This window comes from Rutilus rutilus (genome assembly GCF_951802725.1).
Source record: "Rutilus rutilus genome assembly, chromosome: 19".
NCBI lineage: Eukaryota > Metazoa > Chordata > Actinopteri > Cypriniformes > Leuciscidae > Rutilus > Rutilus rutilus.
The window spans coordinates 26,098,182-26,117,550 of NC_140232.1; the positions used below are offsets into that span (position 1 = coordinate 26,098,182).

General features: G+C 38.2%; 1 protein-coding gene across 1 annotated transcript; it reads right to left on the minus strand.

Moving 5' to 3' along the window:
* Positions 1–324: 324 nt before the first annotated feature.
* LOC311278247 (uncharacterized protein) lies at positions 325–11,160 on the minus strand. Its single transcript, XM_084388952.1, has 4 exons — positions 10,921–11,160; positions 10,662–10,794; positions 8,010–9,187; positions 325–582 (listed from the first exon to the last, which is right to left on the minus strand). The coding sequence occupies exons 1-4, from the start codon at positions 11,064–11,066 to the stop codon at positions 510–512; spliced, it is 1,530 nt and encodes a 509-aa protein (XP_084245078.1). The 5' UTR covers positions 11,067–11,160; the 3' UTR covers positions 325–509.
* Between the last annotated feature and the right edge of the window lie 8,209 nt (positions 11,161–19,369).

Below are 19,369 nucleotides of genomic sequence, written 5' to 3' on the forward strand. Positions count from 1 at the left end.
CTTTCTTTTACGGTTCTTTCCATATGTTGAGTCCAAAGCAAAATGACGCTCTTATCAATGTGCTACAGGGGAATACTTTTATATTTGAAGTGTTTGTTTTATAAATTATTGTTAATGAAAGCTCCAGTAGAGTTTCTGTGGGCTGAGGGTGGGAGAGCGAGAGAGATGTGAACATGTCTTTGGTTTTATGAAGTTAAAGTCTTAAGCATCTTAGATAACAACTGTAAATCAGTAAATGTTCATTGTAATGACCTCACATTTCTTGTCTCATGATTTCTGGGTGTGGAGAAGAAGAAAAAAAAAAGAAAAAGAAAAACAACACTGGTCTGTGAGAGAACACTGTCTTTATTGCATAATGCATATTTTTCTATCATATTTTATAAGAAATACTTAACAGGTCCTCTGGTTACAGTAATCAAAATATTAAAGTAATATTTTGCAAGCACATGCAACATATAAAGCTACTAAGGAAAACACAGGTATCCAAAAATAATAGAATTTCATTATCATCACCAAATAATATCGTCATGCATCTCTGATAAACATTGTGCAAGATGACCATCACATTCCATTTGGGTGAACCTGAAACAACAGAGAACACATACAAGTTTTTAATAATAGTGAACAGCACAAAAAAAGCACACACACATTAGATCCAATACACAATAACTAAAAATAAAGCAATGCCGGTTCCAGTAATCTGTGGTTCGTAAACCCAAACATGGGGGTGCTAACGCAAGACCGTTTCTTTCTTGCACAATGAGCAGTTTTGGAAACAAAATGAGATTTTTGAGTCATGATAAGTTATTGATCCCTCACTGTCTTTCAAAAACAGTTTGGGAATAAAACATGTTGATGTAAGTTTTGGACTACAGAAAAGCTGTTTACAATGTAGCTGATCCCCTGATATCACTCAAAAAACATTTATCTGGAAACACTTCAATAATTTACAATTCTCTTGGGTATTCAACAGTTCTTAACATGAATTTGCTTTGAAAACATTAACATTGTCAGAATACAATTGAAGATACTCATTTTGGTAACACTTTACAATAAGGTGCCATTAGCTGATGTTATGTAACACTTTTACATAACTTTTCAAGCACTACTTTTTTTGGTTTTCAAGGGCTACAATCAGACATCTCACTTATCAAAACAATATCTTTATTATATTTCAAATAAACAAGGTAAATAGATCATTAAAAATGTACAAATGGTACAAATAAAGGGCAGCACATGCAAAGTATGCGATGACTGTGGCAACTTTAAGTATGGGAACATTAACAAAGCCCTAGAACTTAGAAGAGCCAATAGGAAGAGGGCATAAACTGGTACACAGTTTTAAGGAAAAAATACTCAGTAATGGTGTTGACTGATATATTTTAAAGCGTACTAAAAAATAAGACATTTTGAAGAATGTCGGTAACCAAACAGTTGACTTCTATGGCATTTTTTTTTTATACTATGGAAGTCAATGGGGCCCATCAACTGTTTAGTTACCCATATTCAAAATATCTTTTTGTGTGTGTGTGTGTTCAGCAGAAGAATGAAATTCATTCAGGTTTGGAACAACTTGAGGGTGAGTAAATGACAGAATTTTCATTTTTGGGTGAACTATCCCTTTAAAGGGATACTCCACTTTTTTTGGAAATAGGCTCATTTTACAACTCCCCCAGAGTTAAACAGTTGAGTTTTACCGTTTTCGAATCCATTCAGCCGATCTCCGGGTCTGGGGGTCCCACTTTTAGCATAGCTTAGCATAATGAATTGAACCGGACAAGACCATTAATGATATGACGCAGCACATGCCGCCTGATAATAGGCTACTGAGCTGGGGACTATTATCAGGTGCTGCGTCATATTATTACGCCTGCTTCACCCATGGTACTGCAGCAAAGTTTCTTGATTATTACGCAGGAATGAGAGTATAGTTCCTAGCCACATCAGCCTAGAAAATCGCAACTTTTCATTTTCCGTCGGTCTTAGTACACGATGTAACTACAGAAGAGTCAAGTTTTAAATAGGAAAAATATCAAAACTCTTTGTTCATTTTTTTGAGAGAGATGCTAATGGTCTTGTCCGGTTCAATTCATTATGCTAAGCTATGCTAAAAGTGGGACCCCCAGACCCGGAGATCGGCTGAATGGATTCGAAAACGGTAAAACTCAACTGTTTAACTCTGGGGGAGTTGTAAAATGAGCCTATTTCCAAAAAAAGTGGAGTATCCCTTTAATGCTAATGAACGGTTGGTGGCATTTTGTAGTAGCAGACACAGAAAACTACAAGTGAATACATCTTATAGTAGTTTACTTATGTGTGCACTGCACACACAAAAATAAACCACAGAGGAATAGTTTGTTATAGTACACTGCCAGCTAACAAGCACACATAAACTGCGAGGTCACCAGGTCTCAAATTTGACTTTCCAGTGACCGTTAATAGTACGATTCAGAACGACAGATCCTTCCCCCCCCCAAAAAAACGACACTCATTTCCACTCGCGTTCATTTGTTTGTATCCCCTTTCCCTTTTGACTCCTTCCTTTCCTCTCTAATCCCTTTTCCAACCCAGACGGCTTGTATTGATGCTTCCCAGCAGCAAACCTCAAAACCATTCTGTGAATCTACACGTGCCAACCCACCAGTTCCCTTGATTCCCTCCATCAAGATTTCCATCTCTTCACCAGTCTTGTATCGACGCCCTCGGAAACTCGCTCTCTATATCTGCCTCTTTCTCTATCTGTCCTTCCCTTGACAAGAGCGCTCATTGTGTCTCTCTCACGGGGCCGCCTGTGTTCTGCTGTGCTCTGCAGTCTGGCCAATGTACACACGGCGGGCAGAGAGCGGGCAGAGGCGCACGCCAGCCCTGCACCTCCAACAAAGCGCTGCCTTGTTCTACGACGTTCAGCGCTGCCCACCACGCCGAAGGAGCGCTGCTCTCGGACCTCGCAAGAATCTGGTGACTTTTTGACCCGTTCTGATGAATAACTGTCCTTCTTAGAGTTTCTCTTCCTCCTCTCTTTAAGTACACTCACAGTCTGCCATGTTTCTACATAGTGTTTCCTTTTTCTGAGAAGTGCTCCAAAGTTCACAGGCAGAAAAGTTCATAAACGGCCTTTCTGGAGAGTTGGCATTGATTAAAGATGGCAGCAAGGTGAAAATGACGCCTATAAACTGATATGTGGTTATACAGGCTATATAACAGTTCCTTTGATTTTTTTTTAAATCAACATCAAGATTTTTGCTTAAAAAGTATATGAATCTGCAAGGATAATCAGGTAAAACTTTATAACAAAGTTGAATTCGTTTATATAAGTTAATGCATTAAGTATCATGAACTTATGTATTTATTCATATACTGTAGGTCTTTCTAATTTTTACATATACTAATAAAAAAATGTAACTAAAAGTTGTATTTGTTAACATTAATTAATACACTGTGAACTAATTTCCAAGTCAGTTAACACATTAACTGATGTTAACAAATGAGACCTTATTAGTAGACCTTAAATCTACTTTGATGTTACCAATAACATTAAAGATTTAAAAGTGAACAAAAATGTAACAAGTTTTTAGCTTGAAGCTTAATGCTTTAACTTAAGTTAAAAAAATGTACCTGAAATGTATGTATTTTAAAACCTAACTCCCATTTCTTATACCATAAATGATCCTTCAATGGAAAATGCATTTTTGAATGAAATATTTATTATTTTTATAAATAAAAGTACAAATGTCAAGTAGTCTTTTAATTAAGAACTCAGTATGCATAATTATAAAATAGAAAAATGCAGTTTAAATCATGTCACATCGCAAGACGCCAACTTTCCAAAAGTATTTCTTCTTAAACTACCCAACTCATTTCAATTAATTTTTGTACATCTAAAGACTAGTTTATCATAAAGTACCAGGGTAATACAATCACTGTACCACCTCATCATTAAGTCTCAATTCAATGTTACGTGTTGTCTAATACTTTGCGTACAACAACAATAACAGCTGCTAAACGTTGCTATGTTCATCAATCAAAATAAAGAATCAAGTGTTCATAAAGCATCAAATTTAAATCCCATCTGAACTGGATCCTCTGCTCTACATCTGCAGGGATGACATCACATCCAGGAGCGAGTTACATAACCGTGGCTGTGATTTCCATCTCGGAATGCTCCACCAGCACCCAAGGCGCAAACACTCAAATCCATTCACTTAGGGAAAATAAAATGTCTTTCTCCAACAAATGACTAATTTTATTTTGGCAATTTAAAAAGAGGTGATGGAATGCATGATTCCGTCCACCAACACTTCATCTTACAGCCTAGTTTTACCAAGGGGTTCATGAGAGTGAGCGCATGTATGTTCTGGCTTTACCTAAAGGGCCAGCTTAACATCTCTAATGCCAAAGCTGATCTCAGTCTTCTTAGTCTCTGGTGTTCTAGAACATGGATCAACTCTACAATGACAGCAGATCACATTCCCTGCTTCTTTGTTTGTGTTGCTGTTCTGCAAAACACCTGAATTCGGAGAGTCTCGCCTGTTTAATTGGCATCTGAAAATTCTGAAAACTCTAGTGAAGAAGAACTTCAGGTATTGCATTCTGAAATACAAATGTCAATTTATCCGTATGGTTTTCCAATAAGACTATTTGCCAAAACCAACCACCGACAATGTTCTTCTCTAGCCAAGCCAAATTGGGGGAATGTTGGGATATTGCATACCTGCCAACCTTGAAATTATTTTTTGCGTACCGACGGGGGGGGGGGGGGGGGGGGCTTACGACGACGACGACGACGGGGGGGTTGTGGACGACGACTTATCACATGCATTATATTGCATTGCATAAAATGTGTGCAATGCAATATAATGCAGTATAAAATATAAAATATAAAACCCCTATAAAACTGTAAAAAGAAAATTTACAATTAAGATAGGCTACTTAATTTATTATTCCAATATCCAAATATGATACTAAATACCACAGGGAAAAGGGCTTCTATTTGTGACGTGCTGTCTTTGCCTTTGAACATTGCGCATTTTAAACAGGACACGCATTAGCTGAATAAATGTTACCCAATACAAACATATTTATAGAAAACAGTTGACAATGATTAGACAGGAGTCCAATAAGAGCATAACGAATCACTTATTCTAAAAAGAATCAAGTATACCGGTAAGTTAGACGAATCCGACATAAGGGCTGTTAACAGTAAAATGTTCGTCATTTAACGAATTTTAAAAACAAGGATGGATAATACAAAATGCTTTCTGGCATTTTGACAAAATAAAACAAAAAAAAACAAAACTAAAACAAGCAAGAACAAAATTTAAACTTAGCCAGTCAAATTTAATTTTACAATTATCTTCTCTTCTTTGTGCGCGCGTCCGTGTTTGTGAGAGAGAGCTCGCGCAGCACTGATACAACGCGGTAGTAGCCTACTTTTTAATCTGTAACGAACGCGCTAGTTTTCATACAAAATAAATATGTAACATAATTAGGTAGGCTACTTTAGTTATTATTAACACAATAACGTAACACATGAAGGCTACGTTTCTTAGCACTGAGAATTAATTAATAAACGCCTGTTTCTCCAGACTCGCGCTTATCCGTAATCTACAAATCACATCACTTTCATAATCACTAAGCCATAGCGATTTCAAGTTTATTAAGATTTATCGTTCAGCATTTCTTGAGCATTTTATTATTTGCATGGCTGAATGATGTCTTCCTCTTTTCTGAGTGACCATGAAGAACGGAGTATTTTAAGATAATGCGATCCGTGTGATCATCGAATCCATAGGATTACGTTAACTCAGTACAATATTTCAACTTTCCATATCGAGCCCAGCCCAGGCCGTTTACCTTCAGGAGTCAGATGTACAGTGACTACTGTACTGTCCTCGCTTATGAAATCAGCCAGACTGCGGGCCGCGGGAGTGGAAGGCGGATCGAGCGGGATTCTTTATTGGTGTCGATTTTCAGTCTCTTTTTAATGATAGGCCTTACGCATCTGTCAATCATCCCCGCTTGCTATTTGGGGAATGAATCCAGCGCTATGATTGGTCGAACTCTTCTTCTTTTGCTGTTGCTTGATTTGAGGACTGCGCATGCAGAGGCGTCACCAGGTTTTTGCGTAGTTTAGACTAACAAATCGTACCAGCGTACTTTGAAGTCAAAATGCGTATCCGCTACGCAAAATGCGTACAGGTTGGCAGGTCTGATATTGTAGGTTACAGTGAGGAAAATAAGTATTTGAACACCCTGCTATTTTGCAAGTTCTCCCACTTGGAAATCATGGAGGGGTCTGAAATTGTCATCGTAGGTGCATGTCCACTGTGAGAGACAATCTAAAAAAAAAAATCCAGAAATCACAGTGTATGATGTTTTAACTATTTATTTGTATGATACAGCTGCAAATAAGTATTTGAACACCTGTCTATCAGCTAGAATTCTGACCCTCAAAGACCTGTTAGTCTGCCTTTAAAATGTCCACCTCCACTCCATTTATTATCCTAAATTAGATGCACCTGTTTGAGGTCGTTAGCTGCATAAAGACACCTGTCCACCCCATACAATCAGTAAGAATCCAACTACTAACATGGCCAAGACCAAAGAGCTGTCCAAAGACACTAGAGACAAAATTGTACACCTCCACAAGGCTGGAAAGGGCTACGGGGAAATTGCCAAGCAGCTTGGTGAAAAAAGGTCCACTGTTGGAGCAATCATTAGAAAATGGAAGAAACTAAACATGACTGTCAATCTCCCTCGGACTGGGGCTCCATGCAAGATCTCACCTCGTGGGGTCTCAATGATCCTAAGAAAGGTGAGAAATCAGCCCAGAACTACACGGGAGGAGCTGGTCAATGACCTGAAAAGAGCTGGGACCACCGTTTCCAAGGTTACTGTTGGTAATACACTAAGACGTCATGGTTTGAAATCATGCATGGCACGGAAGGTTCCCCTGCTTAAACCAGCCCATGTCAAGGCCCGTCTTAAGTTTGCCAATGACCATTTGGATGATCCAGAGGAGTCATGGGAGAAAGTCATGTGGTCAGATGAGACCAAAATAGAACTTTTTGGTCATAATTCCACTAAACGTGTTTGGAGGAAGAAGAATGATGAGTACCATCCCAAGAACACCATCCCTACTGTGAAGCATGGGGTGGTAGCATCATGCTTTGGGGGTGTTTTTCTGCACATGGGACAGGGCGACTGCACTGTATTAAGGAGAGGATGACCGGGGCCATGTATTGCGAGATTTTGGGGAACAACCTCCTTCCCTCAATTAGAGCATTGAAGATGGGTCGAGGCTGGGTCTTCCAACATGACAATGACCCGAAGCACACAGCCAGGATAACCAAGGAGTGGCTCTGTAAGAAGCATATCAAGGTTCTGGCGTGGCCTAGCCAGTCTCCAGACCTAAACCCAATAGAGAATCTTTGGAGGGAGCTCAAACTCCGTGTTTCTCAGCGACAGCCCAGAAACCTGACTGATCTAGAGAAGATCTGTGTGGAGGAGTGGGCCTAAATCCCTCCTGCAGTGTGTGCAAACCTGGTGAAAAACTACAGGAAACGTTTGACCTCTGCAATTGCAAACAAAGGCTAATGTACCAAATATTAACATTGATTTTCTCAGGTGTTCAAATACTTATTTGCAGCTGTATCATACAAATAAATAGTTAAAAAATCATACATTGTGATTTCTGGATTTTTTTTTTAGATTATGTCTCTCACAGTGGACATGCACCTACGATGACAATTTCAGACCCCTCCATTATTTCTAAGTGGGAGAACTTGCAAAATAGCAGGGTGTTCAAATACTTATTTTCCTCACTGTATATGCCTTGAACATTTCATGGCAGCCACCCATTCAACATTTTGGGTTGCTGCTGAAGCAAATGTAATAACATTACATCGAATAATGCATTGATTTTGTTGTCATATCTGGTTCTGCATTGTGAAGTTAATCAACTTTGGTGAAAGGAATTTGTTACTAATTTATATGAAACATTCACTCACCCTTCAGAAAATGGTATTAGACACATTGGGCAGCAATCCAGTCCTGATCCAGACGCTGTTCCAGATCCTTCTGGACCTGATTTTGTTCCTTGCCCCAATCCAGGTCCACCTGCTCCTGAATTTCTTGCCAGCCCTGACCCAGATCTTTCAAGTCCTGATTTTGCTCCCTGTCCTGCTCCAGATTTTGTTACCAGTCCTAATCCAGATCCTCTTACTCCTGAAATTGATAACTGCCCTGTTCCAGAGCCTCCTGCTCCAGATTTTGTTCCCAGTCCTAATCCAGATCCTCTTACTCCTGAAATTGCCAACTGCCCTGTTCCAGACCCTCCTGCTCCAGATTTTGCTCTCTGCCCTGATCCAGATACTCCTGCTCCTTGTTTTGTACCCATGCCTGATACTAATCCTTCTGTTCCAGGTATTGTTCCTAGCCTTGATCCATATCCACCTGCACCTGTTTTTGTACCCTTCCCTGCTCCAGATCCTCCTGCTCTTGATCCTGTATCTAATCCTGCTCCAGATCCTCCTGCTCTTGATTCTGTATCTAATCCTGCTCTTGATCCTGTATCCAATCCGACTCCAGATCCTCCTTCTCTTGATCCTGTATCCAATCCTGCTCCAGATCCTCCTGCTCTTGATCTTGCATCTATTTCTGCTCTTGATCCTGCTTCCAATCCTGCTCCAGATCCTCCTACTCTTGATCTTGCATCTATTCCTGCTCTTGAACCTGCTTCCAATCCTGCTCCAGATCCTCCTGCTCTTGATCTTGCATCTATTCCTGCTCTTGATTCCACATCCAATCCAGCTTTAGAACCTCTTGTAAGCTCTTGAATTTCTGAGACTTTCCCTGCTTGGCCAAATTTGTCACCATGTTTGTCTGACAATTCACAACCTTCAACGCAATTTACTTTGTCTTCTAGGTGGCACTGCTGAGCAGTTTGTATGTCACGTACTGACACACTCTCCTGATCAGGTGAGGATGTATAATTCTCTTGATCGGCAAGTGCTGGTGAGTCAGATTCCCCCATGTTCTTTGCTGCTGGAGGTTGTGAAGGGTTCTTGCAGTCATTCACTGGTGGTGAGTGAGTCAGGAAAGATGGAGCTGGGAGATCTGCAGGGGGATCAGCAACTTCATTTGCATTGCACCATTTCCAATCACTTACTTCTTGTACAAGAGTTTTCTGAGGAAATAGAGAGAAAATCACCCTGTATTACACAAATTATCAAACTTGTGAATAAGACCTTTCCATTAGCAGCATAATTTGCACATAATATATTTGGTGCTGCTTGGATACCAGCTTTGTAAATCGCTCTGAACAACAGTCAAATCAAGGTATGTTGTCATGATGACATAACAGAGAATCAATGGGGAAAAAATGTATACCAAAAAACTTTTAACACTTGCTTGCATATTTTTCCAGAAAATCCCTTGCCTTTTTAAACATTCCATCATTTATCATCATTCCATCAGATTAAAAACATTAAAAAGTCTTTCGTCAATGAAAGGAGGTGCTTATTAACCTTCAGACAATGTTGATCATCAACCTTAGGAGATTAAATTACATACTATATATTTTATATGAGAAAACGAAATATATCATAAATATTTTTTGCAAGCCTGTTACCAAAAAGTAATTTACACATTTTTACAAAGATACTAATCATTTTTTCCCATGAAATAAAATTATAAAGGGACACAGCTAAATATTATGTTTAATAAAATAGTAATTAATTAAAAATGGGGTTTTAAAACCATAAACTGAATCAATTAAACAGATTACTAAATTCTGATATTGCTGTATGGTTTTAATTGTTTGGGATTTGTGCCTCACATGTTATTTGCTATGTGTTTTTAAGTAATGGGACACGTGTACCATTTTCATGGAAAATGCCATTTATTACATAAACATGCTGACCAGGAAAGCACACTACAGCCTTGTTGATAATTCTGGAAAGGACAATTCAGTGGTGTTCATCCTCTCATCTCCATGGAAAATAACATCAAGCCTACTTTTCCCATGTCCAGAGGAAAATGTGAGATTTGTTCTCAGAGGGGGTGGGTCCTGCTTTTAAAGTCCTAATTGCCAAATGGACAAATTTTATTTTATTTTTTTAAATGGGATATTGGCATATTGCAGCATTTTATATATATATATATATATATATATATATATATATATATATATATATATAAAACTCACATTTTCCTCTGGACATGGGAAAAGTAGGCTTGATGTTATTTTTGGATAAATCATATATATATATATATATATATATATATATATATATATATATAAATGATTTATCCGTACACATCATTATTTAAATAATAATAATAATAATGTTCCCTCCTAATCTTATTTTGGTGAAGGGAATGAAGTGTTCAGTGCATTTGCCACATAATGTGACTGTATGAGGTCATCTCTAGACTGTACAGTGTCAATTTGCATCCAACATCCATTTCAAGACACAGTGCAGAAATTAACACCTCACAAATCATTCATGCTGTATTAAATACGGTCATACAACCGTATGAGATTGTATTGCATAAATACTACAATATCTGTCATATTGCATGTCAAACCATTTTTTATTCTCCTAGATAATACAAGCATAGAACCCTTCCCCTTTCATCATGATAAGCTGATGTATTACCGTGGATGAAGGTGGGGGGAGCTGTGGAATAGACTCTTCCTGATCTGACTGTAGAGCTGGGCAAAGAGCTCTCAAGGTAAGAGCCCAGAGTCTCTCCGCATCACTTAATTCAGAACTCTCCCACCATCTCTCCCTGTAGGATTAAATATAAAATAGTTATGTCAAAATATCAGTACAACTGTTACAGAATCATTTGATATGATCTTATTATAAAGAGAGCTTCTTTGCTGAGTATTATATGCAGTACCAGGCTTCCTACCTGCCTGTAACGTTAGATGTTTTGCTGCAGCCACTGTCCTGTACTGTGCACAAACTGTCATTTGACTTCTTGATCCTCGAGTGCTGCTCGGATCTACTCTCTTCAACTGATAATTTCTTCCTCTTCAGTTTAGACATCGTAGTCATTCAGTTGTAAACACTCTGCATCTCTATCAGAACCACATGGCTTGTCCAAAACAATGAAAACTACGCGGGAGTTTCTTTGAACTACTTCCGTGTACGGTCACAAATGTATTTTTTGCGTCAAAGTTGCGCAGTGATTGCGCAGTTCGAATGACATTTCGTTGCCGAAATATACGGCATCGGATTTGTATTGTTTACTTGATTATAAAACCAAAGATGTGCATTGACTGAAATTTAGTGTGGTTATGGAAACGTTCTTTATTTTAATTTAGTTTCATTATTCAGTCGAACATTATTATTATTATTGTATTATTTATTTATGACATGATTGTTTTACAGTATTGTCAAATCAACAATACACATACATACAAAATCAGTGGAATTATTATTATTATTATCATCATCATCAGCAGCAGCAGCATCTGATAACTGATCAAATGTATAGGCTACCTGAATGCAATGTCACTTTGGATGAATTGTCTGCCAAATACATTAAAATTTAAATTATTATTATGTGTATTGTTGTATATAAAACAATATTGTTATAATTACAATATTGCATGTATAACAGTCATGTCAGTAAAGAATTTTTATTATTATTATTTTTTTTTTAAATGGGTGCACAAAATCAACAAGTCGTAACTGAGGGTTTTTTGCTGTTTTTGTTTGGTTGCTCTATTGGTCTAATCCATCTGTGGAAATAAACCAACCTGTCCTGGATGACTTATTTATCACATAAATTAGTAGTGATGGGTTTGTAAGGATAAAAATACACAAGCTCATTAATTGGAATTGGCTACATCCAAAATAGCAACTAAAAAGCTATCCAGTGATCATAGTGACTGAAGAAACCCACGCATGATGCACACTATCAACGTCATTGCATTATGAAGAAACACATGGGGTGAAAAAAAAAAAACTGAGAGAAAATTTCTGGTGGCCACCACCAAAAGAAATGATCCATACGAGGTGCCTTAGCTCTGAGCCCTGGAGAGACTGAGGCAAGGTTTGGAACCATCTCTCTCCCCTGGATGAGAATTCCAGAAGGTTCTAATGCTGACACTGATGGTTCCATAGCCACACAGTGGGAGAGTACAATAGCAGATGAGTTTTGAGCAAGTCTGTTCAGGGATGGAGCCGGGGAGACTGCATCCAGGAAAGAGCGCTTATGTCATTAGGACTTGTGTGAGGCAATGTTGTGAGCCGTCGCCATGGTTGCCTGATGAAAAATGTAAAAATAGCGGGCGCTACCCGAGTCCTTCCAAAAGCAAGCGTTCTCAATGCACTGTGGAAGAAGTGTGAGATGGTGAGGGGAGAATAGGAAAGGGAGTGAAGAGATTACAGAATGGCCAGTGTGCATGAGATGTTAAATTGCTAGCTAGCTTTTGTCGAGAATCCACAGTGCGTTAAAAGGGGCCTGCCTGAGGCTTCCTGAATGTCACAAGATATTGAATAGTTAGTGATACAGGCCTAACAGTTCTGTAAGAAGCCGATTTTTTAGTGTTTATTTCGGGCAGACGGTATCCTCACCTTTATTGGCTACATTATATTTTCATGCTAGTCACAGCTATTAACTTAACTGCAACATATTTGCAGTTTTCAATCTGTATCACTTTATGCCCACATGCTTCAAGTTCATACATGAATTTGTATTGCTGTGGTGCTATCACTGATAAAATAAAATAAAAAGATTTAATTAGGTACTAAACCTACTCAACTTTCTGATACTGGTGTTCCCATCATGCACTGGGGCATAAATAATTAATAAAGTTGCATTTTTCACTGTTTTCCAGCTGTATTTACATTGTTTAATTATTGCTTTTTTTGTAAGGTTTAGTAACTTGCTGTTTTGTAACATGTGGAGTTCATTTTATACCCATAACATACTCGGAAATTATCCAAAATGTTACCGTTATTGTGTACTGTGTACCAGGTATTGAGATCTCTGTGTTCGAAGATGACATTAGTTCTATTATGTAGATTTGCTGTCTACTTAATATCTACTGCATAATTTACTTAAATGTTCTTAGTAAAACATACACTGTAAAAAATATGGCTTAATTCATTGTTATATTGCTAGAGTAAAATGTACTTGAAACAGTGTATTGCAAAGTAAACCTCAACTAAGTAGAGATTACTCAACAAACTTTAACTGGTTACTTATTTTCTTAGTTAAGCAGATTTTACTTAATTCCATATGTGAAATTAACTTAAAGGGGTCATATAATGGTACATGCACTTTTACAAGTTGGTTGTACTGAAATGTGTGTTGGCAGTGCCTGTACACAACCATCATATAATGATAAAAATCCATCCAGTGGTCTTTTTTTAATCTCCTTATATGTTTTCCCCCGTCTCAAATCAAGCCGTCTGACCGTGTGACGAAATTGCCCCATATACCCTCAAATAGGGCGTTATTTGAGGGGACAGCCATTTGTAGTGGTGTCTGAAACCATAGCACTTATTCAATCCCACATTCATTGCACTGCAATAACGAGTGTACAACCAATGTAAGCCCAACGGCACTCTGAATTCACTCACTCCTTTTCATTCACATAGGGAATAGTGATTCAGCCAAGGACTCTCAAACATGCGTCTTGAGGTTTGTTCAACCAATGAGGTTTGTTATATGTGACACAGCACGAGATTGAGTGTTTATTATATGTCATGCTCTCTTTGTATGTGGGTTTATATGTGAATAAAAGCATAAATTGAATCTGATCATCATATAAAGCATTTGTATCTCTTTACAAGACTTGGATTAAACCGCTTGATTTGTATGGATTGATTTTACATCATCTTATGGGTCTTATGGGTTTGGAATGACATGAGGGTGAGTAAATAATGATTTTTTTTCATGAATAACGCTTTAAACAGGCTTCCTGAACACTCCCCTTTTCTGCCATTGGTCAGCTAAACCGATAGCTCCACCCCAAACTCATTGTTAGAGCAATCTTTTGAAATTGACACTTTTTTTAAAGGAGTCATAATGTTGTGTTACCTTGGATACCCAAATGCTCTATTATAGTATTTTAGGCACTTCTAAAAAAAGAAAAGTGGAAAAAAAAATCAACACAGAGCCCCTCAGACCCTTATTTCTAAAGGCATTATTGTCTCGCGAGATCTGATGCGATGTTTTGGCTGTCGTGGACGGTCATTATAATAATGCAAATGAGGGGCGCGTTGATTGGTTGCAGGAAGGAGGGGGGTTGACACCGCAGCTAACTGAAAGCTATTTTCAAACTGCATGTTTTGCATGAGTTTGGCTAATAATGTTTAGTGGTATATTGTTTTCATACTTGCATTTAAACAGTTTTAGCCACTGAGCATGGACTCCTGTACGTCACTACTGTAGCTGCTAGTGTAAAACAAAGTCGAAAGATGTGGCTAGCATTCGTAGAGTCCATTCCCCGTGTTTACCTCGAAGGTAACGTTACATACAATAGCCGCATTAGCAGTTAGCTGCTATTTGTTAACCACAGTAGAGCAATAAAAACACAGTCTTACCTTTTCAATTTCTGGCAAGTCCCTGATGGTTGGGATGGCACCTTTTCCCAAACGGAGCTTCGAGGCCAAGTTCGCCTGATACTGCCCCAAATTTGTAAAAGATTCCGGTGTAAAATGTTTAGCACACACACCTAACGATACGCCACTTGAAAGAGTTGTTGGGACAGCGTCATTAAAAATGAATTTCATCCACTGTTCCTTGATAGTTTCGTCCGTTTTTGGTAGATAAAACACATTTGCATGTTGTTTGTGGCAGTCACCCACAGAGCATCTCAGGTGTGCAGACTGTGCACTCGATTTCTCCATCTTTCTCGAGTCAACTAAACTGAATCTGAGGGGGAGAGGGGCGGGCTTCCCGCGGCATAGGTTTGCGCTGTCCATATTTGGTATATCCTCTCCCGTCTTGACGTCAAGAAGGGGAAGAAATCAAAATCTCGTTTTTTCGTGCGCGTGCACGTGGCCTATTTTACAAACCCCGAGGTAAACAAACGCTTCACTTTTAAATATCGGCTTCCCGGCCAGTGTATAATCATTATGCAATCATAACATACATTGATTCTCGTGGAAAAGTGAAATTTCTACATTATGACTCCTTTAAGTTGGCATGAAAGGGAAGTCTTTTCTTCCCTGTTACTGTGACGTATATCTGAGTCAAACAGCTTCTCGAACAAGAAGATATGTAGGGCGGGACTTGGTTTTGTCCATCGGGAACTGATTGGATGGTTGTGGTTTGCTAATCTTCTGATGTCATGTGAGTGATAAGTTGTCCCGCCCTCGCGCCAGTAAACGCATCATCAGAAAAGAGAGCGGAGATGTCACTGTCCGAAATTCTAGTCTGAAATTTTCGCACGTTAAAAAATAAATACGACCTCAAGTTGCAGTGTTTGCAGTAGGCCTGGTTGCAGCAATCATGTTTACACGCTGCCTCTGAAAATTTTGTCCATCATAAAAAAAATAAAAAAAGTATCGGGTTTTATTTTCTACGTGTTTTGCATCCATAGCAAGCATTTTGAGAGGTGTTTTGACAATTTTGTTTTGTTTTGACAGAGCCAATGACGCATACGAAAATTTCGGAATTGTGTGCAAGCACCTTAAAGGATAATTCTGGTATTTAGCACTTTGAGTCTCTTTTCTGGTTTGTTTTGGATGAACTAGAGTGGTGGACACAGAAATTTTGACGATGGGATCCTGTCTCGACTTTTTGAGTCTCGCTCGATATTTGAGTCTGCAGCGTTTTTTCCGTTACTGGTAGCGCAGTAATATCAACGAGCAATGAGTCCTCCAACAGAAATCAATGGGATTTTACAAAATGCCAAATAAAACACGACAGAAACTGTATTTCGCTACGCTACTTGTTTTGGAACATCAACGAACACCACTAACCACTCGGTGAGTTGCACAGTTTTGAAAACGAACGTTAAGGGTTGTTTTAAGGACATGTTTGTGCATGCCCATAGTAGCCAGCCACTCTGAAGCGGTCAAAGGCGATTCTAAACGAGTCAAAAAGTCGAGACAGGACACATCGTCAAAATGTCTGTGTCCACCACTCTAGTTCATCCATAACAAACCAGAAAAGAGACTCAAAGTGCTAAATACCGGAATTATCCTTTTAAGAGGGAAGTTATTTTGGTTAAAGATTCATTTATATCAAATACTGCAATATTCCATACGTTTTTTATTTTTATTTCAAGGTGACTTTAAGGGGAAATCAACCTGCAATTGGCTTACCTAAAGTTGCATATTAAGCTAAGTTGGTAGGAAGTATTTTGTAACTTTTACCAAAACTACTGACATCACCTTTAAGACACTGTTTACAAAATGAGTCTGACAGAAATCTTCTCAGCCAGTATCTGTTACCACAGCTCTGCGCCTGCCAAGCTGCCAGTATGTAACCGGAGGAGTGGCGTCTCCTCAGGGAGAGATGTGGGCACGGCCTCTCACCAGAATGATTAAGCTGCAGGTCTGCCCTTTCTCAGAAAGGTCACGGCTCTGACGGGTTCCACTTGTCAGACAGCTGGCACAGGTTGCACTGGCTGTGCTGAGAAAAAGAGACTTTATGCCCACCACTAATCCGTGTGTTTACAAAACATCAGGATGTATCACTGCATATAATTCTCCGTCTTAAAAGATGAATAAATAGCAGTAATGCATCACTTATCTTTAGTCTCTCCTTATCTGAGCCTACCAGATATACGTTGATCCTGTTTGTTAAGAGGGTGGTGGTGCAGAGAAAACTGGCTGTCAACATCAACCACACACACACCAAATCTCTCTTAAACCGTGCAGTTCATAACCTTTTAATGGCAACCCACCTGATCAAATATTATTATTCACACCTCTTTGTTCCATTTTTGTCCACCTTTTTGAGAGAAAAAAAGTAAATAGATTAAATAAATGAATTAGCAAGTCTGATTCATTGATTTTCACACATAAAAAAAACAAATATCCGTAATGCGTCTGCCATTTAAATTGTCACTGCATAAATTTAAATAGGTAATTGACTCTTCTGCAATGTAATTATTGCGGACATGTCACGACGCCCACACAAAAGACAGCCAATCCCAATGCATTTGCGTTTTAGGGGTCTGGCTTATTACAAACCTGTTGTTATAGTCACGAAATGGATTTCTTTTTTTTTCTATTCATATGCTTTTACAGCTGTCTAAATAAAGCTTGTGTGCTTATGACTCTAACTAGTCTATTTAGTGTTGGTAGCCAACAAAGGAATTTTATTCAAGGACAGAAATACTAAAACGTCTAATGCGAGTAGCCTTAATGGGATGAAAAAAAGTTTGTTTATTGTTATTCATTTTTTGATTGCACATCCATTATGATGGATGAGTAATATTTGGCAATTTGAAACAGGCAAAAAAAAAAAAAAAAAAACGCATCCAAAAAGAGTTTGGGTCAGCAGTTCGTGTTCAGTTCACACCACCCATTTGAATATATTTCCATATATGTGCAAAAATGTGAGAGACAGCAGAGGCCTAATGATCATATTTTGGTCAAACTCGCTGGGCTTTTCCAGAATCCATGACGCAAATCCAAATAAAACTTCTGAAAGAAGGAATCTAAGGCTGTTAAAAAGAATTCCCTTCTCTCATCACATTATCACGAAGCTGTAAGAACAGTTCACATATAGACTTTCGTGGAAAAACTAAAGCTATCCGAATGAAGAACTGGTAGCACGATATCCTCATATAGTCAATACAGATAAAGGGGATTTATACATTATTCAATTATTTAAATTGAAACTAGATGTTTTCTTAGCAAGACATGCAAGATACAATTCTGTTTCTCCATTTTACATTATTTTACTATTTTAAATGTATATGATCTGTGCATTAATATCTTATATTTCACAGATTCAATTTTTCCCCCTAATTTTGCATTCCTTCTACAAATGGTTGGCAGTTTGGTGAATTGATTCAATGCATCAAGGCCATTTGTCCCATTGTATTCCACCTGCAGTAACATCACCTTGGAGCTAGAGGGAGCTACTGCAACAAATTACATTGACCTCTGTTGGACTCCATCTAAAGAGAATTATTAATAAATCACTGGCATATGTACAGCACTGTAGTGTTATAGGAAATGTGAATGAAATGAGTCCCATCTACAGACAGACATAACATCCATACATATACGCATTTAAACAGCAAGATATGAATTTAAATAGGTCACAGCATTAGAAAGGAAGTGCTGGATGTCTGTGTGTATAAATCTGTGATGTTATACTGAACCTCCATTTACAATATAAACATGATGATTATGAGGAGAATGATGATGCAAGGGGTTATATTATTATTGCTTGATGTGCTTGACCTGATTGTTTGATATTAATGGCAAAATATTCAAATGAATTTGTCATGTCATACAAATGTTTGTTTGTTAGTCATGTAGTACTTCTCCAGTTTAGTAAGCTGTGCTCATCTCAGTCTAGAAGTCTCAGGAAAACCAAAGCTTACAAACTCAGACCGCAGTCAGTCTAAATTAGAGCGTCTGTTTCAGACTCCACCCATCAACCCACTGATGCTTGCCTGCCCGCAAAAAAAAAAAAAAAGAAGCTCTTATTACCTCCTGCCCGAGACGTTCATTTACAATGTTCAGTGTACAAATGTGCAGTTTTACTAACTGTTTGAGGTTTAATTGCAGCCTTAATTTAAAAGTGGTGCCACAGTGACAACCTGCAATGATACTGTCACAGGAGGAAGACGAAGGTACACATGATCCAATACGAAGTGATTTAATAATAGCCAACAATAAACTCAGGAACTGACAGAACGTGTTACAGAGCCTGCATGAATTTTATGTGATTACTTTTACATTTCAATACTGGTATCCAGGCTGTAATCGTGTAACATTAAATGTATAAAAATAATCATAATAATGAAACAAAGGTTAACACGCAAACATCAACCGACAACAGGGAGGAACTTAAATACATGATGGTGATGAACTGAATGATGAGCAGCTGTGATGATTATTAGTGTCCATGGTTACTGATGAGTGGCGGGAAAATCAAACAAAAGAACACATGTGATGAATGAAAACTAACTGAAAGTCCATGAAAGTGAAAGTAAAGATGAATGAGTCCAGAACCCATGACAGATACATTGCTTTCAAACACCTTTGAATTTTGTAAAAGAAAAATTTACTCAAACTCATTTTTTTTTCTAATGAAATGCCTACATTTGAAATAACAGAAATGACTGATGGAAACAAAGATGCTCACATACCACAATGATGAATCTTAATTTACAATTTAATGTTTATGGAAAAACATATAGGCCTACATT

Excerpts from the sequence above, each read along its gene's own strand:
- LOC311278247 (XM_084388952.1), bottom strand. The coding sequence starts at position 11,066 with ATGACTACGATGTCTAAACTGAAGAGGAAGAAATTATCAGTTGAAGAG. Across the intron at positions 10,795-10,920 it reads ACATCTAACGTTACAGGCAG|GGAGAGATGGTGGGAGAGTT; the intron begins GTAGGAAGCCTG and ends TTAATCCTACAG. Across the intron at positions 9,188-10,661 it reads TCCCCCCACCTTCATCCACG|AAAACTCTTGTACAAGAAGT; the intron begins GTAATACATCAG and ends CTATTTCCTCAG.